Source organism: Schistocerca serialis, chromosome 9, assembly GCF_023864345.2.
Source record: "Schistocerca serialis cubense isolate TAMUIC-IGC-003099 chromosome 9, iqSchSeri2.2, whole genome shotgun sequence".
NCBI lineage: Eukaryota > Metazoa > Arthropoda > Insecta > Orthoptera > Acrididae > Schistocerca > Schistocerca serialis.
In genome coordinates, this window is record NC_064646.1 from 20,050,029 (window position 1) to 20,068,089 (window position 18,061).

Sequence of the window (18,061 nt, forward strand, 5' to 3'; positions counted from 1 at the left end):
TTTCATAACATCACACTGTTTTAATTTCCAAGTAGCTTTTATAAGGAACATTAATCCATTTCCCAGCATTTGATCCAGATAACTGCTGTCGACCTTCTAACAACCCTACCATAAGAAAGGTCATAAATTAATTACGATTGTAGTGTTGCTCACGCTGCTAAATATTGCATTTTCGGGCAACAACAAAGTTATATTATGTGGCAGGTGTCATTAGAGCACAGTTAATAAAAGCATTTCTTGAAATAATGGATAAACTAGGCAGTCATCTTTTCGTGTTTCCCACGCTGGTCTTGTTGTGAACTCATGGCTCAATCGTCGAAAATCTAGGTAGTGATGATTCCAAGCTCGGATGGAAAGAGGCCAAGGTGTTATTCTGCGATATTCAAAAGTTTTATAGATGTGTTTCATAAACCATTCTTGAAGATTAAACTTTTGCAAGTTAGGACAATGGTGATGTAAAAAAGTAATCAGCACTCCGAATTTAAGTTACACTTCTTTTTTATTACTTTTGTTGCAATATCACGTAACTCGTTCCAAAACATCACTTCACAATATAAAACATACTTGAAAATATCTTCCTCACTGTTAAAGTTCACATTTCATAAACTGACTACAATTTGCGTCTTTTTAACATGACGACCAAAGCTTGACTCTCTAATAACCACTTACGCGCCCAAAAATCAGAGTTACAAGTACGTCAAAGATCATAGTGACAAAAGAAAGAATACACATAAGAATTATATCAATGCAATATATACGTATCGATGTATCGAAGTACCTCTACGTTAATGAAATGAAATCTGAATGTTGTCACAGAAATATGTTAACTATTTTACAGAAACACAGTATAATATTGCTGGTATCGAGAGGTTGAGGTGAGGTGCCGCAATGGTTACGTAATTCAAGTACCATTACAACCTGTATCATTATTCATGCTAAAAAATAAAATAAAATTGTGAGTTATACTATAGTGAGTAAACGAAACAACAATGACTAAATCCAAGTGAATCGAAAGTGACTACACTGAATGCTTGGACATGACGTCAAATAGATTGAGTGCTGTTCTCACAGGCCCAGATGTAGGCAACGAATCGGGGTAGGGAGCACCGAAGTTCGGATACTTGTTTTAAATTCTAGTGATATTCTGTAAAATGACGAAATGTCTAGTACGATAATGAAGTGGCTATTTTGTTTCGTCATACATATCCCGCTGAGTTGGCGTGGACTCCCTTACGACAGGGTTTCCGATGATACGTCAACTGACCTCTCTCTGTACAAACTGAACTGTCAGAAGCGTTATTAAACCAACTATAACGAATGTTCGAGACGTATCCTATTTATACGCTATCACTTAGCGCTCTTGTCGAGTGGTTGTGCCTCGCCAAAATCGCATATCGGACAAATCATTTCACAAGTGGATGTTATGTTTCCATGTTTGCCTGCCTCTCGCATGTGAGAACGCTCCTGATGTGGTGCCGCTCATTTCAGTAATTTCTTAACACTGTTAACACGGGATTGTCATAAAAGTGTTCAGAACCTGCCACTTTCACAAGGTGACGACGCTTCTTAATGCAAAGCAAACAGGGGATTACAATAGGTACTGTCCAAAAAGGGGAAGCAAGCTTCCACACCATGCCAAGAATATCCTTTGGAGCAATAAATAAGAATAAAGCTATACAGATACTTCGTTTGTCTTGTCGGTATTAGTCAACAAAATGATGATTGAACAGAACCGTTTAAACGTGGAGGGAAAGTAACACAAAAGTAGCTTGCCAGACTGTTCAAAGGGTGACTGATGGTTGTCCTAACCACATATTCGCGAACATTTGGAACAATTTCGTTTCTATTATCGTATACTTTCAGCAGCGTCAGTTTTCGCCCTTAATTATCGTATATCCAGCGTACTATGACAATCACAATGAAAGTGTAAAAGAGAGTATTATGTATCGTGTCATGTAGCATGGTTACTTCCCGTCTTGCTCCGTTACGGGTGAAGCGGGGACGACAGCTTATACGCCTCAGTGCTAGATGTTATTTGCCTGATTTTACGTATACTGTCCCTACGGGGCAGATACATAGGGCGTTGGAGAACTTTCGTTGCTTTGTAATGAAATACGGTTCTGTACGTTATTAAAGCAGCATCCCGTGAGGCGTACGGTGTCCTTCTTCGATATCCATCAGGCAAAGCTTTTCATCATTTCTGTTAGACGCTCCCGCATGTAGCCATCCACAACACACCGCCACACCGCCCTTCTTTGCTTGCGATCGATGTTCCATGTCAGAGCAGATATGAGACCTACACCCCTCCGCACTATTCATACACGCGTCGTCGAAGTGTTTCGCCTGCAATCTTTCTTGTGGACAAGCTTAGTTTTTTCAGTTTCCTATCTTCTCTTGAATCTATATGCTCTTAGTACGGTGCTTTATATCTCTACGCATCTTACTCCCAACTATTTGTATGATGCGTCTGACTCAGTTGTTGTTGTTGTTGTTGTGGTCTTCAGTCCTGAGACTGGTTTGATGCAGCAAGCTTCTTCATGTCCCAGTACCTACTGCAATCTACATCCTTCTGAATCTGCTTAGTGTATTCATCTCTTGGTCTCCCTCTACGATTTTTACCCTCCACGCTGCCCTCCAATACTAAATTGGTGATCCCTTGATGCCTCAGAACATGTCCTACCAACCGATCCCGTCTTCTGGTCAAGTTGTGCCACAAACTTCTCTTCTCCCCAATCCTATTCAATACTTCCTCATTAGTTATGTGATCTACCCATCTAATCTTCAGCATTCTTCTGTAGCACCACATTTCGAATGCTTCTATTCTCTTCTTGTCCAAACTGACTCAGTTATGCACAAGCAATACCACAGTCAATCATTTCGTGATAGACACAACTTCTCATTTCGATAGATTAAGAGTTAAATTCTAGTATTAGCCCCGTAATAATGTTTTGTCGAGATCTAACAGGATAATACTAAAAGTTATTGCGTACAAATTTTTCTAGTAGATGACTGCATCATCTGTGCAAAGCACGACATCGCTATTAATGTCATTCGCCAGGTCATTCACGTTCCGTGTGGTTATAATTGAACTTTGCTTATTTAACACGTTATAACACGGAAGATAATTACCGTACAAGTACCAAACTTGGCAGCATTAAGTAATGCAGAATCAATTCGACTGAAACATTTCTGATGCGCTGCTACGCTACATCATATCATTACATACCGGTACCATTACTGCCACGAAAGGTGCTAAATATGGCGCCCAGTAATGTCCAGAAGAGTCTGAAGGCGCAGGTTTGCATTCTGCACAGCAGAACGAAGCATATCCATAAGTATGCTGGCTATTTCTCCTGGTATGCTGCGCTTCAGATCAGCATATGTGTAAAAATTTCCCTGGTAAACCCTGTCCTTCAGATAGCTCCGCAACCAGAAATCACAGGGAGTGAGATCAGGTGATCGTGCCGGCCAATCATTTGGAAACGATCGCCTGATAATTCGATGATTTGCAAATCTGTTTAGGAGAAACAGGTGAACTTCACGAGCGATGTGCGGTGGGTCCCCATCTTGCGTGAAAACCGTTGAGTTCATAGCGTATCTCGTAGGGCGGGAATGATATGCTGGCGAAGTACATCGCAGTAACGCTGGCCTGTTACACTCCACGTCTTTAGTCCTTGAGCGCCAACCAGTTCAAAAAACAATGGGCCAATGATGAAGCCGTGAATCCACACTCTACGGTGACACGTTCATCATGCAGAAGAACTTCATGCACAGTGCCTGGAGTTAAAGATCCTCACACTCGGCAGTTCCGTGTGTTCACCTCACCCGTCAGAGAAAAATGAGCTTCGTCTGCAGATAGCATGGTGCAGGGCCAGTCCCCGTCAACTTCAATCCTTGCGAGAAAGTGGAGAGCGAAGTCAACACGCCGTTGTGCGTCCTGTGATGCCATCTGCTGTACGATATGGATCTTATACGAATACCATTTGAGAATGGTTCAAAGCACCTTCCGTACAGTGGATCACGGGATGTTCAACTGTCGTGACACAGCACGTGCACTGCCTGACGATCGGGAATCGCGCGCAGCGTTGTCTGCCGTGGCAACAACGATTTCCTAAAACCGTCTTTGGCGCAACCGGTCATCGGCCTCTTCCCGGAGAGACGCCCTATTCTCCAGTTGATTCGAACTTCTTCATTACGCTTCACACAGCAAGTGGAGAAATAGGAGCCTTCCGTAATCCCTTCAGACGGCGATATTCTAGAAGTAAAGCTGCGAGCTTCACCAATAATGCCCTGCTCCTTTTGTCCAAGCTCATGTTGACACGTCAACAAGTGCACTGCGACTGGTCAGGTGTGTGAGCCTATGAATCACGATGACTAATCACGGCACCTGGTGGCCGTAGCTGGAACTGGATGGTGGCGCTGCGACGTATGGAATTCATGCACCCCATACTCTGGACATTAATGCTACGAAGTTTGGTACTCTTACGGTAATTAGTTGACTCGTTATAACGTGTTAGACAGGGAACGTGTCATTATAGCCATGCGGTATAACATGATAAGCACGTATTCCCACCTGCTAGAGCACCTTACAAGTCTGTAGATGACTGTCCGTATAGCATAACTCCTTGCGTCCAGTCCGACAGGACATTTTCTGTTCGTATGGAATCCTGGCTAACAACTTCATAGGAACACATTTTCCTTAAGAGACGTTTATTTCGTATTGACTCAGCAGCTTTCCGAAAGTTCACTCGTCTAGTCATCCGGTTTCCCTACCCAGGGCACTGAGATGTTGCTCGACTGGCGTGGACTTCCTTTGCACACTGTACCGCTGATGCTTGGGAAGGACATCCGAAATGTTTGTAAACTATGACGCCGTAAAGCGAAAACAGACCGCACTGGACGTATTTTTAGTTTTTCTTGTGGCCTGGAGATAACCTCACGAACTCATGTGCTGCAGATGCCTTATATCCGTTTTCCTATTGCGAAACAACGTTTACGTAAAGTAATCTGCTTGTCTGACACTGTATGCTGACTTTTAGGTCATATTTGATATGAAGAACTCAACACTCACGAAGGACTTGCAAGATAAACTGCATATGATAGTGTCACGAAAAGAGTTTATAAGATGAACATCAACAAAATAAGAGTAACAGAGTGGAGTCACCTCGAGCAAGACAATTCTGAGGGAGCTAGATTATGAAAAGAGTCAGAAAAAGGAGTAGATATGTGTTGATATTTGGACAGCAAAGTAATTAACAACGGTCAAAGTAGAGAGAAAATAAGATGTTAATTAGCAATAGCGAAAATAAAAGGTTTTTAAGAAATATTTTAATATATAATTTAAGTTTGAGTGTTGAGAAGTCTTCTGAAAAAAAAAGAAAGAATTATAAACAAGAACAACTGCTAACATGAGTAACTTAGAATAGATATCCTCACTGTAGCGAAGCAGCTTAACTCAATAAAGGTAAGTCCTTAGGTCAAGTTTGTATACCATTCCTTTCAGAGTACGTTAATAAAATAGCTCCACACTTATCAATCATACAAAACCGTTTGCTCCTCCAGAGATCCGTACCTAAAACTGGAAACTTGCGCAACTCATGCCAGTACTACAGAAAGGAAATACGAGTAATACGCTGAATTACAAAATGGTTCAAACAGCTCTGAGCACTATGGGACTTGATGTCTGAGATCATCAGTCCCCTAGAACTTAGAACTACTTAAACCTAACTAACCTAAGGACATCACACACATCCATTCCCGAGGCAGGATTCGAACCTGCGACCGTATCAGGCGTGCGGTTCCGGACTGAAGCGCCTAGAACCGCTCGGTCACCGCGGCCGGCAGCTGAATTACAGCACATACGTTAGCGATTTGCTGTAGAATTCTGGAACATTTACTGTGTTCAAACATCGTGAATTTCCTCGAAGAAAACGATTCATTGACGAACAGCCAAACAGATTCAGGAAATCTCGTTCTTGTGAAACACAACTGGCTCTTTATTCTCACGAGGTAATGACGGCTGTCGACAGGAGATCTCAAGTTGATACCATATTGTTAGAATTCCAGAAGACTTTTGACACAGTTCCTTAGAAGTGCCTTCTAATCAACTTGCATGCCTGTGGACTATAGCTTCAATTGTGTAACTAGACTCGAGATTTCCTGTCGGAAAGGCCACAATTCGCACTCATGGACGGCAAACCAACGATTGAAACAGAATGAATATCTGGCGTTCCCCAGGGAAGTGTTATACGCCCTCTGCTGTTCCTGATCTATGTAAACGATTTAGATGTCATTCTGAGCAGCCTCTTAGAGTGTTTTCAGATGATACTGTCATTTACCTTCCTGTAAAGTCATCAGATGATCAAAACTAACTGCAAGATGATTTAGACAAGACACCTACATTTTGCGAAAAGTGGCAATCGACTCTGAATATCGAAAAGTGTAAAGCTGTCCACACCAGTGCTAAATGAAATCAGCTAAATTTCGGTTACACGATAAATCACACAAATCTAAAGGCTGTATATTAAACTAAATAGTTAGGGATTACAATTACGAGTCACTTAAATAGGAACGATCACATTGATAATGCTGTGGGGAAAGCAAAACAAAGACTGCGACTTATCGGCAGAACACTTAGAAAATCCAACAGGTCTACTAAATTGACTGCTTATACTACGCTTGTCCGCCGTCTTCTGGAGTACTGCTGTACGGTGTGGGATCCGCATCAGATGGGACTGACGTGGGGCATCGAAAAAGTTCAAAGACGTCAGTTATCCCGAAATAAGGGAAAGAGTGTCATGGATATGATTGGCAAATTGAAGTGGCAATCATTAAAAGAAAGGCGATTTTCGCTGCAGTAGGGTCTTCTCGTGAAATTTCAATCAGCAGTTTTCTCCTCACAGTGTGAAAATATTTTTTTGGTGTGCACCTAAGCAGTGAGAAATGATCATTGTAATAAAATAGAGAAATCAGAACTCGCATGGAAGTTTTTGTTTTTTCCGGAAAGTTAGAGAAATAAAAAAATCAAATGGCTCCAAGCACTATGGGACTTAACTTCTGAGGTCATCAGTCCCCTAGAACTTAAAACTACTTAAACCTAACTAACCTAAGGACATCACACACATTCATGCCCGAGGGAGGATTCGAACCTGCGACCGTAGCGGTCGCGCAGTTCCAGACTGTAGCGCCTAGAACCGCTCGGCTACTCCGGCCGACGTTAGAGAAATAGCTTGAAGGTAGTTCGATGAAGCCGCCAACACACACCTAATTCTGAATCGCAGAGTAATCAAGTACGTGTAGATGGAAGTGTTTGTCTGGAGAGTACCGATGTACAGAAGTGAAACGCGGACGGTAAAGAAAAGGGGAAAGAAAACAAGAGGATAAAAGCAGCTTTTGATATCCACATTTGCATGCATACTCTACAGACGACTACGTAGTGCAGGCTGGAGGGTACTTCGCACTGCACTCCGTGTTGGAGTGCCGCCCCTTCCACTCACATACGACTGCTTAAACTCCTCAGCGCGCCCCACAGTGAGCCTAACCTTGCCTTTGTGGTTCTTCTGTACGCAAAACTTAAGGAACGGTAGCATGTCTCACATTGTTCACTTAATACCGTATCTCGCGTGTGAGTAGATTTTCGTTGAGTAACTGGGGTCTGTCTTCAAACGACGGCCAACTAGTATTTTCTTTTTTTTCCGCGGTGCTCACCCATAAGTCAAAAACGTTTCTCACCACTGGTGCTGCGGTTTTTTGTATGCATTCATTATCCACGCACGTCAGTGATACCAGACGCACAAGAGTTTTTTTAGTCTCGTTTGTTTACTCACTTCGTCCGGAACCGCGCGACTGCTACGGTCGCAGGTTCGAATCCTGCCACGGGCATGGGTGTGTGTGATGTCCTTAGGTTAGTTAGGTTTAAGTAGTTCTAAGTTCTAGGGGACTGATGACCTCAGATGTTAAAGTCCCATAGTGCTCAGAGCCATTTGAACCATTTGTTTACTCACTTCATTTTCCCAGCGTCCTTTCAATAAACATAACTCTGCCAGCTGCTTTACCAAGGCCCTAGCCAATATTCTAGTTCAATTCCATATCCCCACTAAGAGTTAAATGAGGGTATTTGTACGAATTGACTGATTCTAATTCTGACTTACTGCTAATGTAGTCATAGGGTACTGCTTCTCCGAGTTTTGTGCAGTGCACAAAAATACGTTTCTGCACATGTGAAGCAAGCTGCCAATCTTTACACAGCTTTGGTACCTTAACAAGATCTCACTGGATATTTGTGTTTCGAGCAAACATTTCATCGTACAGAGTGGAGCAAATAAAAGTAGCCCGGCCGGGCGCATACGATTGGACGTGAATGCATGCATATAACCACAACCGGTGACACGCATAACATGTGTTAAATAGCCACGTAATCCACACCAGTTCAGAGTGTAGCGCGGGCTGTGCGAAGGGGAAGATGGCACTCACAGCGGAGCAGCGGGAGTTCGTTGTGGGAAGTTACGTGACAACAAAATCGTGTAAACGGTGTGGTCAGTTGCCTGCTGAGAAGTTTAATGGTGTCAACGTGCAAAGGGTGCCTAGCAATGCTTAGTCCAAAAATGGAGTCAGACAGGATAAAAGTCAAAAGAGTAAAAAAAATATCCTGAAACGTGCCCGCACACCGAGGTTGCAGTTCACCAGAAAATGCTTCAGAGTCCTACCAAGTCAACCCGACTCCTGTCGAAAGAGACAGGCATACCACATCGACCATGAGGACGAATACTCCACCTGGACCTGCAGTGTATCCCTACCAAGTGTCTGTTGTTCACGCATTAAAACCAGCAGATGCTCCTCAGCGCATCCAGTTGTGGAAGTGGCTGTTCGCTGACATAGCAATGAATGGCTTCGACGTGATCTGTTCATTACGTCTGATAAAGCCTGGTTTCACCTGAGTGGTTGTGTCAACTAATAAAATCACATGTTCTGAGCAGCAGAGAATCCGCATAACTTCCACGAAACACCACTGCATGATCAGAGGGTTGAGGGTAGGTGTGCAGTGTCTTCACTCCGCATTACGGGTCCCCTCTTCTTTCATCAGACTCTGACTTCGGAGCATTACAGTGCCAACATTTTGAAACCATTTGCGGCAGCATTAACGGAGAAAGAGAAGATCTACAGTTACTTACAACAGGATGGAGCAATCGGCCATACAGCATGCAGCATACCTTGGAGCACATTTACACAGTCTTCACACCTGACGGAAGTGTTAAAAGAGGTCAGTCGCCCGGTCGCGGTCGTAGCTGGCCACCCAGGTCACCTGATCTGTCAGAGTGCGATTACGTAGTGCGGTGGGGCCCTCAGGTCTAAGGTGTATCGCAACAACCCTCATAGTCTTCAAGGATTTCAGCAGAACATTTCGGACGAGACTGCAGCAGTCAAGCTTCGATCGGCCCTCAGCAGCTTGCTGACCGGGGCCCAGAAGTGCCAAGAGATGAATGGTCGTCACTTTCAACATCTGCTATAGTCATTTCTGTATTTCCTTTCCTCTGCTGTGTTTCTTTGTACCCTGTAACTCTGTTCTCCGGGCCACTTTTATTTGCACCACCTTGTATATGACTGTAAGACGCGGAAAAAGTGGTAGGTGAGTGTCAATATTATCAATCAGATGACTGGCACACGGTATGAACTGTATGGGTCCCAACACATCTCTAGGGCATGCTGAAATTACTTCACCGAGGTCTGTTCAAAAGAAAACTGGACTTTTGAAATGGCGTATCAACTATAAGAGGGAGCGCGCTAGAGCAAGTTTGGACAATGGTGTCAAAGCGACAATGAAAGGGCTTGAAGAACAACGTGTGTTTGTGTTTGTTTGTGTGTGAATTTTTGCTAAAAGTTTGACAAACCTTCCTTAGGCAAGCATACTGGGAGAACTGTAAGAGACGAGAGCAATGCTATGATTGGTTCAATCGTTTTCAACAGAGCAAAAATGTCGGCTGGTGAGAATCCAACGTCTGGATGACCCTCCACATCAAAGAATGATGACCATCTAGAGAAAGTTTGTATAGTGACTGGATGAAATCGTACCGGAAATTGCTGACGAATCCTAGCGCACATGAGAGATGCCATGCGCAGTAAGGGGCCTGACGTGTGGGAAAACCAGACTTGGCTGTCCCAGACCCACGCGTCACCCCATTTCCGCATGGATCTAGCAAAACTTCACGTTTACGTTCTGCCCCATTCACTGTATTCTCCGGACTTCGCCTCAGTAAACTTTTTCCTGTTTCCCAAACTCGAATCCATCTTGAAAGGGCGTCGTTTCCAGACCATACAGGAGATTCAGAGCAATGCGACGAGAATCCAGCATGCCGTCCCAGAAAATGAGTTCCAGGAGGCTTTAGAAAAGTGGAAGAAACGATGGGAGAGGTGTGTTGTCATTAGAGTGGACTGTTTTGAGGGGGACAGTGCTTCAACTGTTGTACAATAAGCAGTTAATGTAGTATGGCTGAAGTTCGGTTTGTTTTTGTACACATCTCGTATTTCTGTCGATGATTTTCCATCTGATATAAGAATCTGTGTCCTCTGTGCCGAGAAATAATCTAGTCACAAATTTTGTTTGTCCTGGGACATTTATTGATGTGCATCGGTGTGCCATCGAGTCAAATGTTTTTTGAAAGTAAAGAAATACTGCACCGACCTGACCGACTCGCTTCATGGCTTTCAGGGCGTCACGTGAGGAAAGCGCGAGTTGGGTTTCAGAAGCTGTGCTAGTTGGCCTGACGAAGGTCACTCTATTGCAGAAATTAGTTGCTGCAGAAAAATGCTGAAGATTAGACGGGTAAATCGGAGTTAACAGACGTAGAGGTTGTGTATGCATTTGAGGAGAAAAATAGATCGGTTGAATGGACACTTTCAGATGAGGTGGGAGAGGAACTGAAGAGAGAGGCCAAAGATTGGCTACGGTAGGTTTCAATAGTTATGGAGAGATATAGGGATTAAGATGCCTAAAGAGGACAGATCAGGCTGGCTGGGGTTGTACGTTATACCTGTCTAAGGTGGACTTCAGTCGTTAGAACACGTTCAGCAAGTGTGCTACTATGTGTTGAATTGTATAATGTTTTTTATGACGAAACGAAACTCTGTAAGCGATGCGGATATGAATATGGCCACGTCCACCAGGCGCCTCTTGATTTTAAATGTTTTATTTAAGAGAGAACTTCGTATAATTTGGTAAGTTTAATCTACATAATGACTTGGCATGAGGTCCAACTCAAAATGAACATATTTTATTCGGTAAATTTTTAAAGACCTGAAAATGACAGCAAGGTCTGTCGGAAACAATTGTAAATAAAGAAATATTTACGCGATCTTGACTTTAGAAAGTTTTGCAGCGAATCAGTCTCCAGGCTCAGTACACTCCAAGAAAACAAAGATATAGTAGGAAGGAACTGTCCGAATGTGACGGAGATCAGTAGATGTGATGTGCATGTACTGACGAACAATGAGAAAGAGAAAGAGCTTCACAACGCTTTGGTCTACTTTTGGTCTTTTTGCAGGCAGTTATTTGGCTTGGCATTAATTGATAGAAGTGTTGGATGTCCTTAAGACATGCCAGATTCTGTACAATTAGCGCGTTAGATAATTTAAAATCCTGGCTGGTTGGGGCACCTGGCCAAGGTAGGATTTGACAAGCACAAAGACAAACATTTAAAACTCTCGCTGCGTACGGGCGGGCATTGCTGAAATATAAATCCACGGTAGTTTGCCATGAAGGGTAACAAAAAAGGGTGTAGAACATCATGGACGAACCATTCTTTCCAAGGATGCAGCGAATGACAACTAAAGGGTTCCTGCTATGAAAACAACTAGCACCCCAGACCATCACTCGTGCTTGTCGGGCCGTATGCCGGGCAACAGTCAGATTTGTATGCCCCTGAGGCGTAGCGCCGTTTACCGATCCTACCTTGGAGGCGGTTAAGTGGGAGATGTGTCTCAGAGCTGGATAGTGACAGATGGTGAAGCGAGACTGGACACGCACGTAGTTTATGTATCAGCCGATAGAGGACAGTACTGGATAGGGGACTGTGATTTAGGTTCGACTGTGCCTACTAGAGTGCACTAGAGTAATAGAATGTTTTTCATAAACTGTTCTAGTATTTTCATAAAGTGTTATTACGTCTTTTTGTGTATGTAAAATGTTGTAAATGTGTTTTAGCAGTACGAACGATGCGTGTTAATATGAAGATAACTGTTTGACGAGTTATGTAGTGGAATTTAGTGTGGGAACATTTCTGAAGAAGTGTGGATGTGGACAAAGGGGATTTTTGTAGAATAGATTTGTAAAGTAAGTTTATGGTAAAGGGAAAGTTGATTCAGGTATAAATAACAATAGTAAATAACTTTATGGTTCAAAAGGCTCTGAACACTATGGGACTTAACATTTATGGTCATCAGTCCCCTAGAACTTAGAACTACTTAAACTTAACTAACCTAAGGACATCACACAACACCCAGTCATCACGAGGCAGAGAAAAATAACTTTATGCATTAACAAAACTTAAGCATATTAGATGATTAAGTCGGTAAAAAGTGCAGTCGTTAGGTTTACTATTTTGCGATTGGTTATTGATGGAAAGCGCCGATTGACGAGGGAGAATGTTGTTTTGCTATTGGCTGTTGAGTAAACTGACCAATGGTAAAGCAATATTCTTCGCGCGCCTTTCTCTGCTGGCAGAGAACACTTAGAGTATTCTAGAGAAGAGTTGAAGGCTAGCCATGAAACAGTTCGAACGTGTGTAGTAGTAGTTCCGATGGAAATGATAAGTTGCCGGATCTAGCAGTGTTTCATACACCAAAAGTGTTGTAAAGTGACGGCATAATTATTCCGTTGGGATGTGTAGAAATTTCGGAATTTTTAAGTGAATTTTGTGACGAGAAAAGACATAAATTCCGTGTGGCATATTGAGCAGGTCGATGGCTTAAAACTGTGACTGCATTAGGTACCTATAGACTTAAAATTTGTCGAGCATTCTCAATCAAAAACAATCCGTATTTCTGTAGCTATTACGTTTTCGGGAAATGCAACACCATAAACTTGCCAACGTGAGTGAAAGGAATTGCGAGTGACTGTGTTAAGACTAGCACGGGCTTGGCAGTGATACTTGTTCACCTAAGTTTCAGAATATATTAATTGAGTACAAAATTTCCAACCTTTGATTTCGCGTGAAAACTTTCTCCCGAAACGTAGATTAGTGACTTTAATTGCAGCCTGGTTCACGTCGAAGTACAGTAGGTTTCACTCGGCTTTCCTACTGATGATCTGCTGAGACAATGATCACAGGTAGGTGCAGATCCGTCGTAAAGGGAGGGAAGGAAACGCGCCGCCGCAATGGTACTCTCCGTTGTGTCTCTTGACACATCTTCGATGGTTGTAGAGCGGTACCCATCAATAAAGAGAATTCCATTCCAGTCAATGCGTTCCCTCCTACTGTGCGTCGAGCACTAGACACTAGCTGTTGAGGCAAACACCGGCACCCGGCAGTGCGCTCACCTTGCGTCTGCCCAGCGGTGTCGGCGGACGCCAGCGCAGTGACCAGCAGCAGGGACAGCGACAGCAGCAGCAGCAGCGGCAGCCGCAGCAGCTGCGGCACGCAACGCGCGCCCCGGCTCATCTCTGGCTGGACTGGCCGCCCAGAGGCCCGGCCGCCCTACTTGAGGGCCGGCGCGCCACCACGTGACCCCCAGTCGATAGCGGCCCCGGAACAGCCGGCCGTCGCCATGGCAACCGCACGCCGCACCTGCCGGCTGGACCACTGCGCCAAACGCCGCCCTTCACCTACTGCGGTGCGACGGTACACAGTGCGGCGCAACCCTTCGACCGTTGCACTCTTGTTTCCGGTGGCGTTCTGTACGAATTCGTGCACAACGGTAAGAAGAGTTGGGCTACAGAGCAGTGTGGCAACTGTCGTGGTGGGCAAGCTTGACAGGAACCGTAATGATTAGCGAACTAGATGTTGTTGAAGTTGTGGTCTTCAGTCCTGAGACTGGTTTGATGCAGCTCTCCATGCTACTCTATCCTGTGCAAGCTTCTTCATCTCCCAGTACCTACTGCAACCTACATCCTTCTGAATCTGCTTAGCGTAGTCATCTCTTGGTCTCCCTCTACGATTTTTACCCTCCACGCTGCCCTCCAGTACTAAATTGGTGATCGCTTGATGCCTCAGAACATGTCCTACCAACCGATCCCTTCTTCTAGTCAAGTTGTGCCACAAACTCCTCTTCTCTCCAATTCTGTTCAATACCTCCTCATTAGTTATGTGATCTACCCATCTAATCTTCAGCATTCATCTGTAGCACCACATTTCGAAAGCTTCTATTCTCTTCTTGCCCAAACTATTTATCGTCCATGTTTCACTTCCATACATGGCTACGCTCCATACAAATATTTTCAGAAACCACTTCCTGACACTTGATTCTATCTCGATGTTAACAAATTTATCTTCCTCAGAAACGCTTTCCTTGCCATTGCCAGTCTACATTTTATATCCTCTCTACTTCGACCATCATCATTTATTTTGCTCCCCAAATAGCAAAAGTCCTTTACTACTTTAAGTGTCTCATTTCCTAATCTAATTCCCTCAGCATTCCATTATCCTCGATTTGCTTTTGTTGATGTTCATCTTATACCCTCCTTTCAAGACACTGTCCATTCCGTTCAACTGCTCTTCCAAGTCCTTTGCTGTCTCTGACAGAATTACAATGTCATCGGCGAACCTCAAAGTTTTTATTTCTAATCCATGGATTTTAATACCTACTACGAATTTTTCTTTTGCTTCCTTTACTGCTTGCTCAATATACAGATTGAATAACATCGCGGAGAGGCTACAGCCCTGTCTCACTCCATTCCCAACCACTGCTTCCCTTTCGTGCCCCTCGAATCTTATATCTGCCATCTGGTTTCTGTACAAATTGTAAATAGCCTTTCGCTCCCAGTATTTTACCCCTGCCACCTTCAGAATTTCAAAGAGATTATTCCAGTCAACATTGTCAAAAGCTTTCTCTAAGTTCACAAATTCTAGAAACGTAGGTTTGCTTTCCTTACTCTTTCTTCTAAGATAAGTCGTAAGGTCAGTATTGCCTCACATGTTCCAACATTTCTACGGAATCCAAACTAATCTTCCCCGAGGTCGGCTTCTACTGGTTTTTCCATTCGCCTGTAAAGAATTCGCGTTAGTATTTTGCAGCTGTGACTTATTAAACTGATAGTTCGGTAATTTTCACATCTGTCAACACCTGCTTTCTTTGGGATTGCGATTATTATATTCTTCTTGAAGTCTGAGGGAATTTCGCCTGTCTCATACATCTTGCTCACCAGATGGTAGAGTTTTGTCAGGACTGGCTCTCCCAGGGCTGTCAATAGTTCTAATGGAATGTTGTCTACTCCCTGAGCCTAGTTTCGACTCAGGTCTTTCAGTGCCCTGTCAAACTTTTCACGCAGTATCGTATCTCCCATTTCATTTTCATCTACCTCCTCTTCCATTTCCATAATATTGTCCTCAAGAACATCGCCCTTGTATAGACCCTCTATATACTCCTTCCACCTTTCTGCTTTTCCTTCTTTGCTTAGAACTGGGTTTCCTTCTGAGCTCTTGATATTCATGCAAGTGGTTCTCTTTTCTCCAAAGTTTCTCTAATTTTCCCGTAGGCAGTATCTATCTTACCCCTCGTGAGATAAGCCTCTACATCCTTACATTTGTCCTCTAGCCATCCCTGCTTACCCATTTTGCACTTCCTGTCGATCTCATTTTTGAGATGTTTGTATTCCTTTTTGCCTGCTTCACTTCCTGCATTTTTGTATTTTCTTCTTTCATCAATTAAATTCAGTATCTCTTCTGTTACCCAAGGATTTATACTAGCCCTTCTCTTTTTACCTACTTGATCCTCTGCTGCCTTCACTATTTCATTCCTCAAAGCTACCCATTCTTCCTCTACTAACGAACGAGATACTAAATACTAAATGTCTTTTTCCAAAGCTGTTTCGCAGAGGAAGACTGCACTGTAGTTCCTTCTCTAGATTGTCGCACAGATGACAAAATAGTAGATATCGAAATAGATGACAGAGGGATAGAAAAACAATTATAATCGCTCAAAAGAGGAAAGGCCGCTGGACCTGATGGGATACCAGTTCGATTTTACACAGAGTACGCGAAAGAACTTCCCCCATTCTTGCAGCGGTGTACCGTAGGACTCTAGAAGAGGGTAGCGTCCCAAAGGACTGGAAAAGGGATCCGGTTATCACCGTTTTCAAGAAGGGACGTCGAACAAATCTGCAGAACTATAGACCTATATCTCTAACATCGATCAGTTGTAGAGTCTTGGAACACGTATTATGTTCGAGTATAAGGACTTCAGTGGAGACTAGAAATCTACTCTGTAGGAATCAGCATGTGTTTCGTAAAAGACGATAGCGTGAAACCCAGCTCGCGCTACTCGTCCACGAGACTCAGAGGGCCATAGACACGGGTTCACAGGTAGATGCCGTGTTTCTTGACTTCCGCAAGGCGTTCGGTATAGTTCCACATAGTCGTCTAATGAACAAGGTAAGAGCATATGGACTATCAGACCAATCGTGTGATTGGATTGAAGAGTTCCTAGATAATAGAACGCAGCATGTTATTCTCAATGGAGAGAGGTCATCCGAAGTAAGAGTGATTTCAGGTGTGCCGCAGGGGAGTGTCGTAGGACCATTCCTACTCACAATATACATAAATGACCTTGTGGACAACATCGGATGTTCACTGAGGCTTTTGCGGATGATGTTGTAGTATATCGAGAGGCTGTAACAATGGAAAATTGTGCTGAAATGCAGGAGGATCTGCAACGAATTGACGCATGGTGCAGGGAATGGCAATTGAATCTCAGTGTAGACAAGTGTAATGTGCTGCGAATACATAGAAAGAAATATCCTTCATCATTTAGCTACAATATAGCAGGTCAGCAACTGGAAGCAGTTGATTCCAAAAATTATCTGGGAGTACGCATTAGGAGTGATTGAAAATGGAATGATCATATAAAGTTGATCCTCGGTATAGCAGATGCCAGACAGATTCATTGGAAGAATACTAAGGAAATGCAATCCCAAAACAAAGGAATTAGGTTACAATACTCTTGTTCGCCCACTGCTTGAATACTGCTCACCGGTGTGGGATCCGTTGCAGATAGGGTTGATAGAAGAGATAGACAAGATCCAACGGAGAGCAGCGCGCCTCGTTACAGGATCATTTAGTAATCGCGAAAGCGTTACGGAGATGATAGATAAACTCCAGTGGAATACTGTGCAAGAGAGACGCTCAGTAGCACAGTATGGGTTTTACGAAGTTTTGAGAACATACCTTCACCGAGTAGTCAAGCAGTATATTGCTCCCTCCGACGCATATCTCGCGAAGAGATCATGAGGATAAAATCAGACAGAGTAGAGCCCACACAGAGGCATACCGAAAATATTTGTTTCCACAAACCGTACGACACTGGAATAGAAGAGAGAACCTATAGGTACTCAATGTATCCTCCGCCAGACACCGTCAGGTGGCTTGCGGAGTATGGATGTAGATGCAGATGTAGAACACAGTCAAAGGAAGATATACTTTACTTGTTTTTCTTCTAGCAAACAAAGACTCGTTACAAACATTGTACCAAGGAATAAAGTACAGCTCTCAGTGTCAACAAGGATGAACGACGGAATCGGAGCCACAACTAGGCGGAGGTTGTGTAGTATCGTGTAGCGAAGTGGCTCCGAACGCCAGAGTCGCGTCCGGCTTCCACCGGCCGTCCTGTATCGCGACGGCAGAGGGCGCTCTTAGTACACTACTGGCCATTAAAATTGGTACACCAAGGAGAAATGCACATGATAAACGGGTATTCATTGGACAAATATATTATACTACAACTGACATGTCATTACATTTTCACGCAATTTGGGTGAATAAATCCTGAGAAATCAGTAGCCAGAACAACCACCTCTGGCCGTAATAACGGCCTAGATACGCCTGGGCATTGAGTCAAACAGAGCTTGGATGGCGTG

At 43.6% G+C, this 18,061-nt stretch overlaps 1 protein-coding gene across 1 annotated transcript in view; it reads right to left on the reverse strand.

Annotated features, from left to right (window-relative positions):
- Positions 1-13,652, reverse strand: part of LOC126418885 (pacifastin-like protease inhibitor cvp4) — a 122,535-nt gene extending 108,883 nt beyond the window's left edge. Inside the window, exon 1 of the mRNA XM_050085892.1 lies at positions 13,532-13,652. Coding sequence (XP_049941849.1) covers positions 13,532-13,652 — 121 coding nt within the window. The remainder of the gene's footprint in view (positions 1-13,531) is intronic.
- Positions 13,653-18,061: the final 4,409 nt, after the last annotated feature.